The sequence below is a fragment of the Callospermophilus lateralis genome, chromosome 4, assembly GCF_048772815.1.
Source record: "Callospermophilus lateralis isolate mCalLat2 chromosome 4, mCalLat2.hap1, whole genome shotgun sequence".
NCBI lineage: Eukaryota > Metazoa > Chordata > Mammalia > Rodentia > Sciuridae > Callospermophilus > Callospermophilus lateralis.
The window spans coordinates 26578699-26599564 of record NC_135308.1 but is presented as its reverse complement, the minus strand read 5'-3'; the positions used below and the strand labels follow the sequence as shown (position 1 = coordinate 26599564).

Here is a 20866-nt window from a genome sequence, read left to right as displayed (position 1 = left end):
CCTTATGACTCATTTCTGAATCACTCTTCCCCCTACATTTTAAAATTTGATACCTTCACTCATGCCCATTTACTCAGCAAATATATATACACATGTGAAACACTGCTGTATTGGTGAACAAAACAAAATGCCATCTGCCATCAAGGAAAACAAGAAATAAGGAGTAACCATGCAATGTGTTAAGGTAACACATCAATTAAGTGAAAGTATATGGAATTCTAAATCAGATGTGGGCAAAGTCTATCCTGAGACCTGAAGGGCCAGCTGGGAAAAGGGGGAAAGTTTTTCCCTAATTTATTTATCACTCCCTAAACCATAACTTTCTCCCAAATGTTCAGCTATTTATCCTTTAACAACACTGCCTAAATTTGACTGTCATTAAAAGAAATAACTACATTAAATATTAAAGATAAATAGGAATAAAAAACACATTATACAAACAGCATAAAAACAGGGAAGTTTTCAAAAAGCGGGGTTCAGATCCTTCAGACAACTATATGCTTGGTCCAAGAAAGTAGAACATTTTTCCTCAAACCTAGCCTCATGTTTTGTTCATGTAGATATAAATCTTCTTGGGAAAGAAATATTATTCTTATTATAGTGAAGCAGGTTTCTGGGTTAAAAGAAAACAAAACAAAAAAATAACTCCATACAAATACATATATGTGTGTGTGTGTATTTTTTTAATATGTTTTTTCTTCCTATTTATCTTTAATATTTAATTTATATATATATGTGCGCGCACACACACACACACACACACACATATATATATATATATCCTTTATTTCAAATTCTTGAAAAATGACAGAATTTTCTACATCTACTGGCTATATTAAAGTATTCAACAAAATGAATTATCTCATGCTTACTCACTTGCTCAACAATGTAATGTTTTTGGTGACACTGCTTGCACAGTATAGCACCTTAATTTTGGAATGTACACACACACACACACACACATTCATACACAAGATAAAAGAGAAAACTAATATTCAAAGAAAAATTTCAACCTTGAACAAATGGCATATTCAGAGATATTTGTTCAACTAAAACCTCAAATCACTCTTCCATTAACCTCAGAAGAGTATTAAAATAGTTTCATGAAAGTTACAGAATTCCCCTTTCCAAAGGATTTAGATATATGTAAATGTGTAGAAATTATGAGCTTCTTATTTTTACTATTCTCCTTTCTTCCTACCTTTCCCCTGTGTGTTTCAGAAATTAAGAAAGATAAATAGATAAATACAGATCAATTGATCGATCTGGTATTGTGATACCTCCTGCTTCACTTTTCTTGCTAAGGACTGCCTTGGCTATTCCAGATCTCTTATTTTTCCAAATAAATTTCATAATTGCTTTTTCTAGTTCTATAAAGAATGTCACTGGGATTTTAATAGAAATTGCATTAAATCTGCATCACAATACCAGACCTTAAGTTATACTACAGAGCTATAGTAACAATAAACAGCATGGCATTGGCACCAAAGTAGATGTGTAAACAATAGTATCAAATAGAAAACAGAGAGACAAATACACATAAATACAGTTATCTCCTACTAGACAAAGGTGCCAAAACATTCATTGGAGAAAAGATAGCTTCTTCAACAATGGTACTGGGAAAACTGGAAATCTATATGCAGCAAAATGAAATCAAATCTCTCACCATGCACAAAACTCAACTCAAGGTGGTTAAGGACCTAGGAATTAGACCAGAAACCCTGCACCTAATAGAAGAAAAAGTAGTCCCAAATCTTCATCATGTTGTATAGGTCCCAACTCCCTTAACAAGACTCCTAAAGTGCAAGAAGTAAAATTAAGAATCAATAAATGGGACAATTTCAAACTAAAAAGCTTCTTCTCAGCAAAGGAAACAATCAATAATATGAAGAGAGAGTCTACAGAGTGTGAGAAAATCTTTACCACATACACATCAGATAGAACACTAATCTCTAGGATATATAAAGATCTCAAAAAACTTAACACCAAAAAAACAAATAACTAAATCAATATGTGAGCTAAGGAACTAAACAGACACTTCTCAGAAGATATAAAATTGATCAACAAATATATGAAAAACATTTCAATGTCTCTAGTAATTAGAGAAATGCAAATCAACACTACTCTAAGATTTCATCTCATGCTAGTCAGAATGGCAATTATCAAGAACACAAACAATAAGTGTTTGCAAGGATGTGGGGGAAAATGTACACTCATACATTACTGTTGGGAATGCAAATTGGTACAACCACTCTGAAAAGTGGTATGAAGATTCCTCAGAAAACTTGGAATGAAAACACCATTTGACCCAGCTATTCCACTCCTCGGTCTATACCCAAAGGACTTAAAATCAGCATATTACAGTGATGCAACCACATCAATGTTTATAATACCTCAATTCACAATAGGTAAATGTGGAACCAACCTAGATGCCCTTCAATAGATGAATGGATAAAGAAACTGTGGTATATATTTACAGTGGAATGTTACTCAGCATTAAAAGAGAATAAATTTATGGCATTTGCAGGAAAATGGATGGAGATGGAGGATATCTTGCTAAGTGAAATAAGCCAATCCCAAAAAATGAAAAGCCACATGTTTTCTCTAATATGTGGATGCTAATCCAATATTAGGGAGTGGGAAAGGGAAGAATGGAAGAAATTTGCATTGGGCAGAGGGGAGTGAGAGGAGGGATGAGGGCATGGGGGTAAGAAAGATGGTGGAATGAGAAGGTCATCGTTATGCTACGTACATGTATGATTGCACAAATGGTGTGACTCTACATCATGTATAACCACAAAAATGAAAAGTTATACTCCGTTTGTGTACAATGAATCAAAATGCATTCTGTTGTCATGTATAACTAATTAGAACAAATTTTAAAGAAAAAGAAAAGCAGGGTAAAAGGTACAGCTGAACTGCCAGGGATGATGTACAGAGTAAAGCAGTAATTGGGAAAAAGACAAGGAAACTTTAGGGATGGGACTTAGATGAAAGAAGCAACTCTGGTCGAGATGCAGCAGACTGAGATGATGGTCAGAAAAACTGAGATGTTACGCACGGTGTGAACGAACAAGTATATGTTGAGGGTAACAAATGCCAAGTTTCTCTTTTTAAAGTGTTACATAAATAGAAAAGGTAAAGGATAAAAGAACATGGTGGAATTGACTTAGAATTAAGACACTAGTATGAGTTTATGTTTGATGACAAATGGATAATGGATAGGTAGATAGATAGGAAGCAAGATAGATATAGATATGCTATGGTGTGTGGGTGTGTGTGTAAGGGAGAGAGAGATTGGTATAGATGCTATGGTGTGTGGGTGTATGTGTGTCTGTTTCCTAGTTCTGTTCACTAAGAGAAGCAATGTCACCCAAGAAACAATGAACAAACCCACACATAGTTCTTAAATTGATTTCCAGTAAAGAAGGGTTCCTCAAAGAAAGGGTTGATTCAAAGACTGAGATTAAAAAACAATATCTTTTGTGGGAAAGCAAGAAAATGCTGAAATAATGAAGGAAATTTGTCAAATAGGTATGTCTTAACATTTAGGGATTCCAATCTGGGATGTGAGCATCAAAATAAATAATGATGAATAAAATGGGTATCCAAAAGTTTATACTGATATAAATAAATAAAATAGTAAACGGATACATGTAAGAGACAAGAACTTTTCTTACAGTAGAAAGCTAACTAATAAATGTAGATGAATGATGAAATTAGAAAACCACCATTTGGTATCAATGTAATAATTCAAACAAAAATCATCAATGAATGTGAAATCTGGTATGAGAAAGTTAATAATGGCTTCTCTTTTCTTTTTGGTGCTGGGGACTGAGTCAAGGGCCGCCCAGATGCTAAGTATGTACTTTACAACTGAGCTTTACCCATGGCCCAAAATTTGCATAATTTCAAAGCAATCCTTACACATGGGAAAAATAGTAATTTTATTATACAGAAACCTGGCAGATATCACCTTAACCAACTGATCAATATTTTGTGCCTCCTGATGTGATACACAATGAAGAATAGGGCATCACTAGTGAGAGAGTCTTACTTTAAAAAAAAAAAAAAAAAAGGCAAACCTAAAATGAAAATACTACAATTTGGCTTCACCCTAACTGGCCTTTATTCATCAAAAATTCCAATGTTACAAAAAGCAAGGAAAGACTAAGCAAATAAATATTCCATATTTAAGGCTAAAATAAACTTTTTAAAATAAAAAATGGCATTATTAAGGCAATTGGTAAAATGAGGATGGGATGTTAGGATGAGATAGTCATATTCTATCAATACTAACCAGTTAGTTTGTTTAGTGTGTGGTACCATGTCTACGAAATATAGTTAAATAATTCAGCCTTGGGAAAACATTATATATACTATATAGCATTTATATGTATATGTACCACGTATCATGAAAAAAAGTAGTCAGATGTTAACAACTGAGAAACTTGGAATTCTTTTTGCTATTCAAATAACACGTCTATAAAAATATTTCAAAATTGGTACCCAAGAGCCAACTATTAACCACTTATAAATGCAATAAAAGAAACTTAACAGAATTTATGAATAAGATTATAAAATAGAAAATTTTCTATTAAAAATGAAAGTAAAAAGTCACACATTGTTATCCATGTTTCAATGTTATTTCTACTCCAAGCATTATACTGCTCTAAGGGAAAAACTTTATCTCTTCTTTCCTTTTATCTTATGTTTAGACAAATGCCTAATTTAAATACACACACACACACACACACACACACACACACACACACACGGGTCTTTTGTTTTTGTTATTTTTTTCTTGAGGTACTGGGCATTGAATCCAGGAACACTCTAACACTGAGCTACATCCCCAGCCCTTTTTATTTTATATTTTGAGTCAAGGTCTCACTAAGTTGTTTATTGTTTCAATGAGTTGCCAAGATTAGCCTCCAGCTTGCCATCCTCCTGCCTCAGTACAAGTTTTTTAAAATATTTTTTAGATGTTGATAAACATTTTTTTATCATTTCTTTATATGCAGTGCTGAGAATCAAACCCAGTATCTCACACATGCTAGGCAAGTGCTCTACAACTGAGCCACAACTCCAGCCCCAGTACAAATTTTAAAACTATGATTAACATTTAAAATTTGTAAAAATTAATACCTGGTCAATTATTAAGAAAACACTGTTGGAATTTCCTTTTTTTCCAAACTGATACATAAATAATGTTTGAAATCATAAAAAATCATTTTGTTCTCAAAAGAAATAAAAATATAAGTCAATATGCTCACTTTTGCTTTTTCTCTTGGCTAGGTTTCATATGTCAAAGCTATTGACATTTGGATGGCAGTATGCCTCCTTTTTGTGTTTTCAGCACTTCTGGAGTATGCAGCTGTAAATTTTGTATCAAGACAACACAAAGAACTATTGCGATTTCGACGAAAGAGAAAGAATAAGGTAAGTAATTGAATATATTGGGTTTGGTGGTATATCAGTTTTTATTGGAAAGTAAATTTGTTATATTTAATGGAAATGTACAGGAAGAAAATTGGGACTGGGGACTAAATGATATGATATTCCTTTGTTTTGTCCACTTGAAACTAAAAATGTCAAAATTCACTTCAGGAAGAAAATGATGACACCTAGCTATAACTTTAAACAGAATATCTGGTAACACAAGAGCTTTATCAACTTCCCAATGTACTTTCAGGAATAACACTGGTTTTTGTTTGTTTTCTTGCTTCAATTTGTGAAATACATAATCTCTTACTTGAAATATTAAATTGTTTTATTTGTTTTATTTGATGCAAGTCATCAAATCAAATAAAGTTGCTGCTTTTTTTCTGAGCTAATTCCTTGTTTCCATAAAATATTACTTATTTAATAACACCATGATGTTAAATTCACACAAAACTATGTAGTCTATTTTTCATTTATATTTTATGTTCTTAAGATATTTCTTCTGAAACTCTATGGGAAACACAATAAAGTGCAATCTTCACCTTACTATCATATGATTAGAGATGATTCCAGGAAAAAAATTATTTAGAACAGCTTTAGGAGGCCATAGAAATTGTAGAAATAACATAAATGGATTTGTATGTGCAGAGCAGCATTGCTCCCCTCTATTAGGACCTGTTGTGGCATCTCCCTTTAAAAGTACATGGTTTTTATCAACCTTTCTCTGTTAGAGAAAGTTTCTCTTGACAGCAAATGGATGAGTTTACTTCTTCTAATTAAAATGTACCAACAGACATTTTAAAAGCAAATGGACTTTTAAAGCAATAAAATACTGTTGAAGTGATGTATAATTATAGCCAGGATCCAATACACTGGAATATTTCAGTCAAAAGATAAAACCTAAGGATAACCATCTGGTTCATATGGCATGAATTTTTAAGATTTCATGGTTTCTGAATTACTGATTATATACTAAACTTTTTTTAAAGCACTAAGCTTTAACCTCTCAGCACTAAAAATATTCTCAACCAATACTTGGTCATTTCTAAAAATTATCACTGTTCCAATAAACACCCAATAAATTCCCATGCTGCATAGAAAAGAACAGCAGCATCAGGAGATTATTACATTGGACAGACACCAACACTAGAGCATACATTTGTTTCAATGTATATGAAAATAAAAGCATCTCATTTGTATATTGAATATATTATGATAGGGAGATTAACTTTTCTTCTTTCTCCACTTAATTATCTTCTTTCTCCACTTTCCCTGATTTACTTATATTTTCTCTTTATTCTTTACTTTTCCTTTATCTTACTTTCCCCTCCCCCTTCTCTAATGATTCTTGGCACTTGCTGAAACACCGTAACAGGACAAATGCTGTATCAACAATATCAATGGGTGAAACTCTTTCCTATCAGTGAATGACAGACATTTTCCCTACTACTATCATTTATCACAATTAAGTCAATATACATTTTTCATATCATTAATGATTTGATTCTCCATTTTTATTGTCTCAATATATTCTTCCTCCTCCTTATTCACTTTACAATGTTTCAGCCATGTGATCCAAACACCAGAAATGAGAAATATTAGGCATACTGTGTTTAAATAGGGAAAATCTGAGAGCTCATTCATATTCTATATCCAACAATCAACAGTATCCACTAGATAATGTAATAGACCACAAGTTTAGAAACTCAATTTTGGCTCTTACTTTTAAAACTTATTCTGAGTAAGTGTCTTCTTACTCAGTTTTGCCACATGTAAGAGGTGCATGCCTGTAATCTCAGCAGCTCAGAAGGCTGAGGCAGGAGGATCACAAGTTCAAAGCCAGCCTCAGTAATGTATTGAGGCACATAGCAACTCAGCCAGACTCTGTAATCTAAATAAAACATTTTTAAAAGGCTGGGAATGTGACTCAGTGGTTAAGCACCCCTGGGTTCAATCCTCAGTATATGTATGTATATATATATGTATATGTATGTGTGTATATATGGTATACATCAAATATATGCACTATATATATGATGCTTCTTACTCTTTAGCTCACAGAAAGATACAGAGATTAATTTTTCCAGTGATAGGTAGTCTGGAAAAATGTTGAAATGCAAAAAAATACTCATACCTCATTATTTTCTAAACACTATCGGAAATATTCAAGGATAAAATGTAATTAAATGTAATTAAGGTTTAATGTAAAAACAGTTATTTTAAGTGCAACTCATTCTTTGGGGTAAATACTTTAAATTCATTAATTGATACATATTATTGTTTAAATGGTATATATGATTAAAACCATTGTGTAAATATATTTAATTATATATGACTTGATTCTCTGGTTTCTCAATCCCTCTTGGTCCACTTTACCTTCCCACAGACAGAAGCTTTTGCATTGGAGAAGTTTTACCGTTTCTCAGACACGGTAAATTGACTTTCTTAACTCTAAAATAGAGGAATGTGATCATCAGTAAAAAGCAGACAGCATATTCTGCACCAAGGCAGTGTTTGGTGGGGAAACACAGCCCCTTAAAGCCAAGCAAACACCATCTCCCATTAGCTAAAAAGTATATTCTCTTTTCCTAAGAACTTTACTCTTGTCTTCCCTCACTCGGTAAAAGGATATTTTTAAATTATCCTTCATTTTATTAACAGAGCAATTTGGTCAAAATGATTTTAAATGTATATTAAAGAGAAATGTCATATATATTGCAATAATCATATATTGTACAAAATTCATCTCAAACTAAGTGAGAAACATATTTATAGAAATGATGTCTAAAAGCAGCTGCTTAAGTGACCTCAAAATAAAACCAAAGAATGCTCTATCCAGTCTGTATAACTTTAGAATCCATTTTTAATATTGAAATTACTTAAGGCAAATGAACAATTTGGTTTTAATAGTAGCATCCTTTGAAGTTTTTGAATAAAAAGACATCACAAAGAACTTGTCCAGGTATAATGGCCAAATATTTAGAAGGGTAATCGAGAAGAGAGAGTATTGGCCCATATGTGGTTTTAGGGCACCCAAAATACAGCTTACAGTAATTACATGTAAATCTACCAGAGTCAGGATTTTATTCTGGGATTCATATGCAAATAGTTTAGTTTACTAAACTAAAATTTCTGGGGTAAGGTGTACCTAAAAGTAGCTCCCCAGATGAGTCCAATATACACCCCAATTAAGAATCCCTGTGAAAGACAAAATGTTAAATGAATATAATAGTAATCTCAATTTCACTGCAGATTATCTAGACTAGTATTACTGTACTTAATAAATCTCTTATAATATATAATCACCTAACTTTATTCCTTTGCTTTAAAAATTACATTATTTCCTAGAATCCCAGACTCCCACTTTTCCTTTTGTTTTTTTGTCTCTGAGGAATAATTTCAAATTATCTTTCTTGATTTTATTAACTGTAAAATTTTAATTGTATGGAATTTGTATAACAGATATAGTTTTTGCAACACTTATTCATACATACATATAAATGTATTAGAATAAATATTAGAAACTATTTTTATATATGTATGTATATGTCTACATATCTGTATCTATCTGAATGCTTTGTCTCTTTGGGAGACCAACATAATTATGTCTCTAGTTACTAAACAGTTAATGTCTAAAGAAACTTCATCATGAAAGATATATTAATTATGACTTTACAAAGAACTCTGATGAAGAGTTAGGCTTACTTCATGGACATTGAATAGCTTTCTAAAAAGAAGCAATATGGTAATTCAAACACACTCATTCGAAAACATATGACCCGTTTATTTTTAAAATAGTCTTAGCATTGGGCAAACCTGAAAATGGTTATTTTGACTTTTTGAATACTATTTTCAAATTAACAACCCTTTCAGCTGACTGAATTTATCATTTGTTCAAGCAACATAATTTGCTTAGGAACAATCTGAGCAATCTAAACTTTTGCAGTGAAAACGAGTATAAATATTAAGGGTATACTCTTTATTTCTCTTTATTTCCATGAGTATTGGTTTACATGAATTTACCTCAGTACTCTAATTTGTTAGAATATGAAAAGTAAATTAAATTGCCTCATTATAGAAATTTTGTCACAGAGGTAACCTTACATTAATGCAAACAGTAGTCCTAGGAAATTTTAACTTTGTTCAGCCTTGCTTAGGCATTGCATACAATTTAATACTCCATTTTTTTATTAAGGTATCATGGAATCCTTTGTCCAATGTGAAAGAATAAAAGTTTTCTCTTGTATCCAAATTTCCCCACCCCACACTGTCAGAGCCTGCTGTGTGCTGTTCACCCACTACACCATGCCCCCATGGATGCTATCTCCAGTGCTGTGTATGTGTGGGTGTGTGCATGATATGAAAATATTTGGACTAGAAGTTACTATTCTCATGTATGATATCATTACTTAAGTCTGGAGTCATATAAAGACACCAAAGCAGTTGTGAACATGTTATTTGCTGAAAGATATGGATGAAATGGGATTGCTTTAATGCATTTCATGCAGCTTCATCCACATTACAAGGTAATGGTGCAATGGTTTGCCGAGAAAACACATTTGCACAACATTCTAGTACTTCTGTCTTCCTACCTATTATCGTTTATTAATTATTATGTATATATGAAAATGATATAGAAATGGACCATTAGTTCTAGATTTAGGAAGTGATGACCAAGTTTATGTTTTACTAGGCAAAATAGGTATCTTTTTAAATAAAGATATTGAATGTAACTTAACAATCTGTATTCAAACATAATTATTTACTTGTGTGTTTATACCGTTTTACTTTAAAACAAATAATGATGACTTCTAAGGATAACGCATAATTTTTCTATCCTACAGATTTCATCAGTTCTATAGTCTCATGACCAATACAAATATACATGTATACTTTGTTGGCTGAAAGGATGAGGCTTTATGGTTGAAAACAACATGGCATCTATTATACTAAATTTTAATGTTTTCATTATACATCAATTTATTATTTATTCTTGAGTTAAGATTTTCTTTCAAAAGATAAAATTATATCCTGTAAATTTCTTTGATACATATCAAAGGAAAAGTAATTTCTCAATAATTTGCATTAAAATATAATTCTAGATGAATGATCATCAGGGGTTGAAATTGTATCCTCTCAAATACAACAAAAATTGCAATATTTTAATATGTCCTGAAAAACAACTACTTAGAGTTTATGTTAAAGACATCCACTTCTTAGCACTATATACCCTCTGAAATCCTGCTCAGAAAAATATGTGATAAAATAGTATAATCTCTATTCAATCTAAGTTCAAATGCATTATGGTGACTTCCTTTTCAAAGTTAATTAAAATATAGATTTTTTGAATCTGCCATCTAGTGTAAAATCTTATACAACTCCATAATAATGAGTTGGCACTGACAGAACATATAACATGTTACGCTATAAGTAGATATGTGAATTTTAAAAAATATTTCATTCTCATCTATCCTTTAAAATATTTGTATTACATTTTCGTATGACCTGAAACATTCAGCTTTAAAAACTTATACCTTCCATTTATTAACCTCCAAACCATTTCTAAATCTAAGTTTAATATGACATGCATAAACCTGTCTAATTCTTTGCTAATTTATATGTCATCTATAATAAATACAAAATTCCCATGGAGCTAGATTTCAAAGAATTGTATATTAACAATGACTTTTGATTATAAAAATTTTAATCTCATCTATAATTGTATTTTTTAAGCATTAGGTTTTTAGATGATATAGAAATTTGTATAGATGTATGAAACTGAATGTTTTAGAAAAAAAATTTTAATTCACATTTTTCAGCTGATCTCAGACTCTTCTACATGATCATCCTTCCCCCGAAAAAATTGCCACTATGATATTTACCATCAATTTTTTAGATCCACACACTTTGAAATCATGTAAGTGGAAATTAATATCTTAGTTTCCTTCCTCTGTTACTTTCCCATTTCCATTTCTCTATAAAGCTAGAAAAAATCATAATCAAATCTTTGGAGTAATCTACTTAGCATCTTAATTGTATAAACGCCCCAAAGGTTCATACTAAGGGAAAAACATTAGAATAAAAATTATGTATTTAATGCTTTTATATCTTACAGCAATTCACATAATCAATACTTCATGGTGTATTAAATGCTTAGTGTTTTACCACTCAATGGCAATTTTCAGGTCTTCTCCACTTTCATACATAAGTAAACTTTTTTTGTTCTTGCCTTTTTGTTTGATTTTTTTTTTAAGACTAAGAACAGGATAGGAAATTAGTTCTTACCTCCTGTATATTAATATATTATTTTAATGATAGAGATGAAGCAATTCTACCAAATGACTATATCTACCTTTGATCTTCTAACATTTCTAAATTATCATATGTATTTATATGAATCACCTTTGGCATAATTCTCTAAAGTAAATGAAAATGCCCTTAGAAAGTTTCACAATGTAGTACTGATGCATAATTACTGGCATGTTTTTCTCAGTTTCAAATGTAAAAAGTTAAAAAAGGTCTTCCTGTTAAAAGACTTGTACAGTAACTAAATGGCTTTTTATATTTTTCATTGCCTACTACTCTAACTTGCTTAGAGCATAATAAGAGGGTTTACCTCTGGGTTTATAGGCTGTATCTTTAATTTTACTATTTTCATCAGTCCATTTTAGTTAATTATATTGAACCTTTATATTACCTATATTTTGAGTTATAAAGTGCCTTAATTTTATGACCATTAAATATTCCCTAACATACAGAATCAAAATATAGGTAAATTTTGAATAAAAAATATAGGTAAATTTTTTTAGCTTCTTGCTTTTTTCACATGCTGTTCATCAGATTTTTAAACTGAAGATATTTTTAGAAAATCAAATTACCCCAAAGAAATATTTGAGTACTAATCAGAATAAAGAATATCACTGTATATCTAAGCATACATAATACAAGATAATTTTATGACTGAACCCAATATGAATTTTATGACTGAATTAAAAACAGAATTAGGTTAGTATTAAAATAATTCCATGTATCTTCTAATTTAACAATCTAATAATATTATTATTATGATTAATAAGTTTCTAGAAAAACTTCCTCCATTCTTTATGATTTAGGAGCAATTTTCAAACCTATCCCAAGAAGCCAGTCATTAAAAACAAAACAAAACACTTGAAACCTTTGTGGTCCAGGGACCCATGTTCTCTTTCATCCCTGACAGCCTGGGAGAACAGATTGAGCCCTGTCAGAGTGTGGTTTACTGCCATCCCACAGAGATGAGAACCTATTTCTGAAAGAGCCCTAACATGACTCCATATACTCATCTCATTTATATACTTTAAATATTTATGTTATTTCATAAAACATATTTAAAACACTAAAGACACCTTGGTTTTATAAATTAAATTTGCAAAAAATTCTAGCAGCCATATGACAAAACACATTTATTGTAATAATAAGACAGTACGGCTAGAAGGGTGAAGTCATCTTGTTATGTTTGTGCTACTGGTTCACCTTTCAGTGTGACAATGAGCAATTACAGCGCCCTCTGGAAACAGACAATTGAATGGGCCTATTAAACATAATATTTTAGTATAGTTTGATTCTTATCAGTTTAAAACATTTAATAGTAAAATAATTCAAGTTGTTATTGGCATTTTCTTTTAATGCTTCATGCAATTTCCATAATAATATGATTATAACCAAAAATATTAATAACAACAATTTGAGTGCTTTGTAAGGATCTTTATGTATTTTCTCTCACCTTAAAGAACTTGCTAGATACTATGATATTTTCCTGGAATAAGAAATTAAAAGTCAGTGCCAGGTGCAGTACTACATGCCTATAATCCTGGTGGCTCAGGATGATGAGGCAGGAGGATTGAGAGTTCAAAGCCAGCCTCAGCAAAAGTGAGGTGCTAAGCAACTCAATGAGACCCTGTCATTAAATAAAATACAAAATAGGCTGGGGGTGTGGCTCAGTGGTCAAGTGCCCCTGAGTTCAATCCCCAGTAACCCCACACCCACACCAAAAAAAAAAAAGAAAGAAAGAAAGAAAGAAACCAGAAATCACAGAGTTAAGTTAAATTAAGATAATCAAGGCTCTAGGCTTCTGGTAGTAAGTGATGAAACTATAAAATTGTTTAACCATAATAAAATATTTATACTTTACATTTCAATCTTGTGTCAGATTTTCCATTTGAATCATCTATTTGTGGTCATGTAAAATAACTAAAATTTATTTGGAATTTATTTATTTGTTAGAAAATTATTTCCTATGGTACACATATTTTATTGAAAGTTTTTTCTTCAAATTTAAATTCAATAAGAAAACTACTGATAATATGTTAGTAATATCAGAGTTCATACATTTTTAAAAACAATAATGCTCTAATCCAAACTATAAACTTATAATTATCCAAGGTCTATTTTCTGATATATGACTAGGTCCTTTAGTAGATTTTTAAAAGGATAAAGGTACAGATCATATAAATAGCCTTACATAGATACTTACCTATAGCTGTGGAAACATTTCTTGGAAACATAAATTACTTCCAAAATAAAATAATATCTTAATACAAAAGTCATTTCAGGATATTTTCTTCACAAACTGTTACATAAAAATATAAATTCACAAGTACTAAAGGAATTCAAAAAATGCTCTATCACTACTAATTCAAGTTGGTTGAGATGGTAGTACTGGACCTCTTACAAACATTTGTTTCTAAAACTTCATCATGTATTGTAATCACCAGGGAGCTGACTGGAAATGCAGATTCCTATGAGAACCTAAATGGTAATAAATAAGAAGCTCTGAAGTTGAGATCCAGTCAACTAGATTTTATCAACCCCTTCCAATGATTTGGGGGATTGAACACACTTTGAGAAACATGACTGACCTAGACTATGTTATTGCACACACACAGAACAACTATTCTCTCATACTTCTTGACATTACCTATGACCTGGTTGATATCTTATGACTAAGTACAAATTGATGCCCTTTAGATTATTTAGTCTTGGGGGCTATTTCTACCAGAATTCAAGAAAATTCCAGTGGTTGTCATTCAAATAGATTATACCTGTTCACAACATCCAAGACTTTTATACTCTAGCAACCTAGTAGTCACCTTAAAATGACACTATTGAATCTTGTCCAGAAACTCCAGTATACATGTTTTAGTAATATTTAACTCTATAAATGAACTATAAGGCACAGAGGAACAGTTTGGGCTACTATGTACCTCATATCTCTCGCAGTTTTCCCTCATTTACTTTTCAAATTCAATCTGTCATCTAGTCATTTTACACAGTGGGAATAATACAAATCCAAAACAAATGCACCGGATTTCAATTATGCTACGTGTCGTTTTTCTCACTGAGGGGTCCAGAAGAAATATCAATTCATCCTTTAATGTTTGTGAATTCTTTAGTAGTCTCAGATTAGTTTATTCCTGGATTAATTGGCCATACTTGCCTAGTCACATGTGCCACTAAAATTTTCCAAACTCCCTTTCTTCTCAGTGAGTTTAAAAACAATCATTTATCCTTAGTTAATTTACTTCTGACAAGTGATCTGAACCACAGTTTCTTATTAAGTTGTGAAAATATGCTGGAGAATTCATGCCTCCTTAGGAAGGAAGGAAAATTATGATTTTGTCTACCCCACATGAAGGGATGCTACCTTTAGCATATGTTTTAGATTGGGATTAAAAGACAGCACAAGATGCTTCAAATCTATAAAATCACACCTGCCTTCTTTGCCCTGATAAACTCTTGAATAGTTTCCCCACATTCAGCATGGTAGAGATACTGCTGAAATATTATATTGGGCAGAAACAGCAGTCAGCCTGCAATATCCATCTACTTTTATCATAGGCTAGATATGCTATTCTACAGACAACTGATGAGGACCAGCATTCCTGTCTCCACTATTTCCTTAATCAGATCTGAGTGTTCCTGTTATCTGTCTGGAATATTGAAGTATTTAATATTTACTCAAATTAAGATTTAGGCAATTTGAAAGACTCCCATTTTAATATATCCTATTAAAACTAGACTAAGGAATGATTTACCAAAGATAAGGCTCAAGCAAGATCCTTCATTTAGTGTCACATTCTTTCCAATTATACATTTCACCAAAGGCAATATCATTTACTGGATATATATTACTCTTTTTTTCCCTATCTACGATTTTTAATATGACCATACCCACGACCACAGCTAATTGCTTTGCCTCCATACCTGCCCCATCAGCTTCTCTTTTTCTCCTCAGGTTACAGTCTTTTTCCCCAGCAGAATCACCATATGTTTTATGATGTAACCACTAATTCCAATATGCTTTATTTAGTACTACTTGCCATTGAACTTTAACCACGGTATAACTTTGGAGTCCCATTCAGATTGGGCAAGGTGATCTTGGCCTTTCAGCTTTCTTTCTTTCAGCTGCCTTAACTCCATGGAGTAAATTTAGCAACCAGTGTCAGTGCCTTTTTTTTTCTTTTTTTCCCCCATTCCCCACTGGCATCACTGGACTCAACTCCTGAGATGAAAGGAACAGATCTAACAGGGATCCTTAGTAGACGCAGCTGCTGAAACTGGAATAGATTTCCAACTTCTCAGCTGGTGATAAAAATGCCAGGAAATCATTCAGAGGAATCCTTTCCATTTCTGTTGTATTCTTCTTGTGTTTTAATCACCTAAGAAGAACTAATAGATTAGCCTCTGGCCATGATTTTTCTTCTGAATGGTACAGATTTCTTCCCATAGGTGAAACCTAGCATGGCTAGTACAAGAGTTAATATGCCTATGAATCTATATGTCCTCTTTCTATCCTGAAGAACAACCACATACCAAAGGAACTCTGTTACCATAGTTTGTCTACCAGAATTTAGGTGAGAGGCTATGATATGGGTAGGCTCATTTCTAGTTATTATATGGCCATCCCAGATTTGCTACTAAACTATCTACTCTTCTACAGAGATGTAATAGTATTGAGAGAACCAGTTTCCCTTTTTAGCACAGATCCATATCACCACAGGTTTCACCCATTCAAAAGGGGACTTTGATATTATATCCAACAATGATTCTTAAATTAGAACAGTGAAGCAAGTTCAGAGTACCATTTATGCTAAACACTGCCTTTCCTGCTACAGTATACATAAATATATTATTAGTTTTGGGGTCATTCAATCTAAAGATTGAGGAATCATGGATTGCACAGAGATCTAGCACTTCTCAGCAAGGTAACCCAGATGCTTTGTGCTATAATTGCTTTGTCCAATTTGTTAACTATTAAGCACCAAAAATGTAGTAGCTTAATCAAAATATGCTGTAATTATAAAATACATACCAATTTCAAGAACTTAATATGAAATCGTCAATGTAAAACTTCTCAATTTTTATTTTGAACAAATGTTAATATGTTGGCCATAACAAGTTAAAATTTTAAAATTAAAATTAATTTTATCTGCTTCTTACATTATGTGTTAAATGTAATTAAAGTAAAATTTAAAATTTTACATGCATTTCATTTGTAGCTCACATTATACATTTATGGTACAGAGCTGCACTATAGATACTAGTTTCTAGTGCCACTTGCCTGGGGTTGCAGAAAGACAACATAAAGATTAAATGTAATGTCATTTCAAGTCCCAACTTGGCTTTTGTTTACACCTTGAGCACAAGTAATGGATCTGCTTGCTGTGCTTACTGTTTTCTGTGGCCTCGTTTTCTCAAGGATGATTAATTAATAGGGAATAAGGAATTAATTATATCTTGAATAACTTTCTCCTCAATTTTATCTCAGTGGTCATTCATCTGACCCTTCCACAAGGGATAAATCTATGCCATCAATATTCCAGTAGTATGATTTATCCCTAATTACTTTCTATAGAAATTTTGCTACTCAAATCCAGCATAGATCAGCATCAGATTCTCCTCAGAATCATGCCCCAAACTTTTGGCCATATTAATTTTAAAAGGATCCCAAAGCCTGGCCAGATTTTGTTTCCACTGCTGAGATTTTGGGGTTTCAAATTGTCATTCAGACTCTTCAGACAACAATGGGCTTTAAGTTAATATTACATTTACTAAGCCTCATAGGAAGATGTGATGCAAGGAGCACATCAGGTCTACAGTACCTTTATCACATGGGAGACACAGCTATTTCTCAAGATCACAGCTTCTTTTGTCCCCCTTACCTACAAAGGACCATCGGTATAAAAGTCAGGGGCTATACCAATTATATGTAGCTCCCTCAGGGCAGGTGAGTCTCTCCAACTGAATGAAGCTGTCTCGGGTTCTCCATTTAGCTTAATTCCACTGTTTTCAAGGAAAAGATGCCAAAGAAATTAGGGGTCATTCTTAGGAGTCTTGTAACAGCTTAGGCCTGACGTTAACCCATTACACACAGTCAGTTATGCAGAAAGACACAATGGAGAAAAATTTAGTTGTTCATTGAGTACTAATTTTAAATGGATTTTGACTGCTTTTGGGGGCGGTGGGGGTGCAGGAGCAGTCTGTAGAGGTTTTAAAGTTCTCCAGAACAGACAGTTAGAAAGGTGGTTAATGGATTCTACTTTGTTAAACACATAAGGTTATGCTAAAATCTTAACATTGTAGTAATGAATTTCCTGTTTCAACTAGTATGCCAACATAGATACATAAATGCCTACTGAGAAAGTTATTTTGGTCGAATTTTAAGATGAGTTTTTTTAATACATCAGTTAATGTAGTTTAAAAGGCTATATTAAACTTCAACACTGAGCTAATCTGCACACAAAATAATATAACTTAACCAGGTGACCTATGTTTTCCTTCTGGAATGCAAACATCAGCATAATTTACTAAATTGTAAGGGGGCTATTTAGCACTTACATAAAAACTGTTTTGATACCTACTATATATACTTTTATTCAAGATATAGAAAATTTCAAAGGAAGTAGGTTTGTCTTAAAATTTTTATGAAAGCCAAAAGAAAAGAAAAACAAAAATAGTCTAAATGAGGATGCTTCCACTAATTTCCAATTTTTATCAAGATTACAACAGTAAACACAGATCGCTTGGATTGGCAGATTTATTTTCAGGTAATATAAACTGTCAGCTTTTATTTCATCCTTGTTTCCTCAAATTTTAATTGCTTATTCAAATTACAACAGAAATGTTTTACAATAATTACTTGCTTTCGTTTTTCAGGTGGAATTCAGTTTCATAATTCCTAAAAACAAATTTATGCATCACTGAATCAACTTTAGTCATTTTCTCATTTTTAGAATCCATAATAATTTCTATTATTCACTTATAAATGTTAAAATATACTCTTCATTGAGCAACTACCTTCACAGACCTGAAGTAATTTTCAAGAGTTTGAGACTATTTAATTATTTTTAATCTTATATTACCAAGCAAAAGCACTATCATAGCAGACATATAAACTTATAAAACATATTGTTACATTTTAAATTTTCAATTTTAGTAGCATAAATGAATTTTTTATTAATGAATTTAATTATTAAATACCATATTTCTCTATCAGGAGCACATTTATGATAATATATTTATTAAATTTTTTTCATTAAATTTTGAGAATGTTTTTCTTCTTTTTTTTTTAATTATTATTATTATTTTTTTTTTTTTTTGTGGTACTGGGGATTGAACCCAGGGCCTTGTGCATGCAGAGTAAGCACTCTACCAACTGAGCTATATCCCCAGCCCGGTGTTTTTCATTTTTATATTAAAATTCTCTTCAATTTGCCATATTTAAAAATAATGAGACCTTTTAGAAGAACATAATGTTTTAAATTTATAACAAGTTGATTTCTTGAACATGAAATAAACTGCCAAATATCATTCATAATTTGGACCAAACTACTGTACCTGAAAAACAACTACATATAAATTAGAATATATGACTATCTTAAAGTTGTTCAAAAAAAAGTGAGTGTAAAACATAGAAGTACCATAAAGGAAGGATAACAGTAAGCAACCAAGTGTTATTATGTGTTTCTTTGTATTTTCCAAGGAAGTAACTCATATTTGTGTGAAACAATCATTAAAAGGTGTCTCCATGAGAAAGAAAAATTCAGTCAGTGATCCTGGTATTTTTACCATCTCATATCACATATTTGTATACTCACACACATCATATTAAAAAGTCTAGTATATGAGAGTATATATTATACAGTGCTTCAATAGCTTTATTTCTTGATCTCTTGGTTAGATATTCTAGTAATATATAGAAAATATCAGAATTTTAGTTTTTCATTAAAACATCTTTTGAGAGTTTTACATTTATTAAAGGGCACATATGGATGATGCATCAGGATAAATAAAACTTCAAAGGGAGAATAAGTCACTCATTTTTATATGCTTTAGTCATCTTTTTCTTCATATAAGTGCAAAAATCTATGATGATAAAATTTGTCATAATTGTGAAATGCCTGCCATACATGCCCTATTCCATTAACAAAAAGTTTTCTTGCATTTTTCTTTGACAGGATGATGAGGTAAGGGAAAGCCGATTCAGCTTCACAGCATATGGAATGGGACCATGTCTGCAAGCAAAAGATGGTGTAACTCCAAAGGGCCCAAACCATCCTGTCCAGGTAATGCCAAAAAGTCCTGATGAAATGAGGAAGGTCTTTATTGATCGGGCCAAGAAGATTGACACCATCTCCCGAGCCTGCTTCCCATTAGCTTTCTTGATTTTTAACATTTTCTACTGGGTTATCTATAAAATCCTTAGGCATGAGGATATCCATCAGCAACAAGATTAAGTCTCTGATGGCAAACAAACATAAACATTAAATTCAGAAGAAAATTTTCTTGCCATAGTTGTATGTATGTGTGCATATGTACGTGTGTGCAGTGTCCAAATGATAGCCATAATATTAAAACAGTAAGAGGAAAAGGTTTATTTTTATTTTTATGTGAAGTCATGAGAGAAGCCAAGGTTCTTTTAATGGATACAAAATATGTATTATGGGGATTCTGTTTCAAATTAATTCAAGAAGAAATGTTTTTTCATAGTAAATCATATATGTGGACGCTTTACTGGCAATGTGTTTGTATGTTATATAATATTACATAGTAGTAGATGTAAAAACTACTTTGGAGTATCTTGATTTTTAATTCAGTGATATTAACTGTGACAAAAGCAAGATTTGTACAGTAAATTTTATGAAAGAAAAAAGGAAAATGACAAAGATAAAAAATATCAATAGTTTGAACTGTAAAATTATTTTCTTATGCTCACAAAAAAAGGAAAGTATTCAGTAATTCAGTGGAAAATTCACTCTAATTAGTTAAGTATTATTATACATAGAAACACTATAGAACATATGTAGTGACAAAAAGTTTCAAATTAGGGGGTTAAAAAACTTTCATTATTTAGAATACTATATACAAATATTTAGAATACCAAGTT

General features: G+C 31.8%; 1 protein-coding gene across 2 annotated transcripts in view; it reads left to right on the top strand.

Moving 5' to 3' along the window:
- Nucleotides 1-20216, top strand: part of Glra3 (glycine receptor alpha 3) — a 156105-nt gene extending 135889 nt beyond the window's left edge. The window contains exons 8-10 of one of the 2 annotated variants that reach the window (XM_076852372.1): nucleotides 5299-5442; nucleotides 7832-7876; nucleotides 19938-20216. In XM_076852372.1, the coding sequence (XP_076708487.1) occupies nucleotides 5299-5442; nucleotides 7832-7876; nucleotides 19938-20216 (468 nt within the window). The remainder of the gene's footprint in view (nucleotides 1-5298; nucleotides 5443-7831; nucleotides 7877-19937) is intronic. The other variant, XM_076852373.1, reaches the window with a different exon arrangement.
- The last annotated feature ends 650 nt before the right edge of the window (nucleotides 20217-20866 follow it).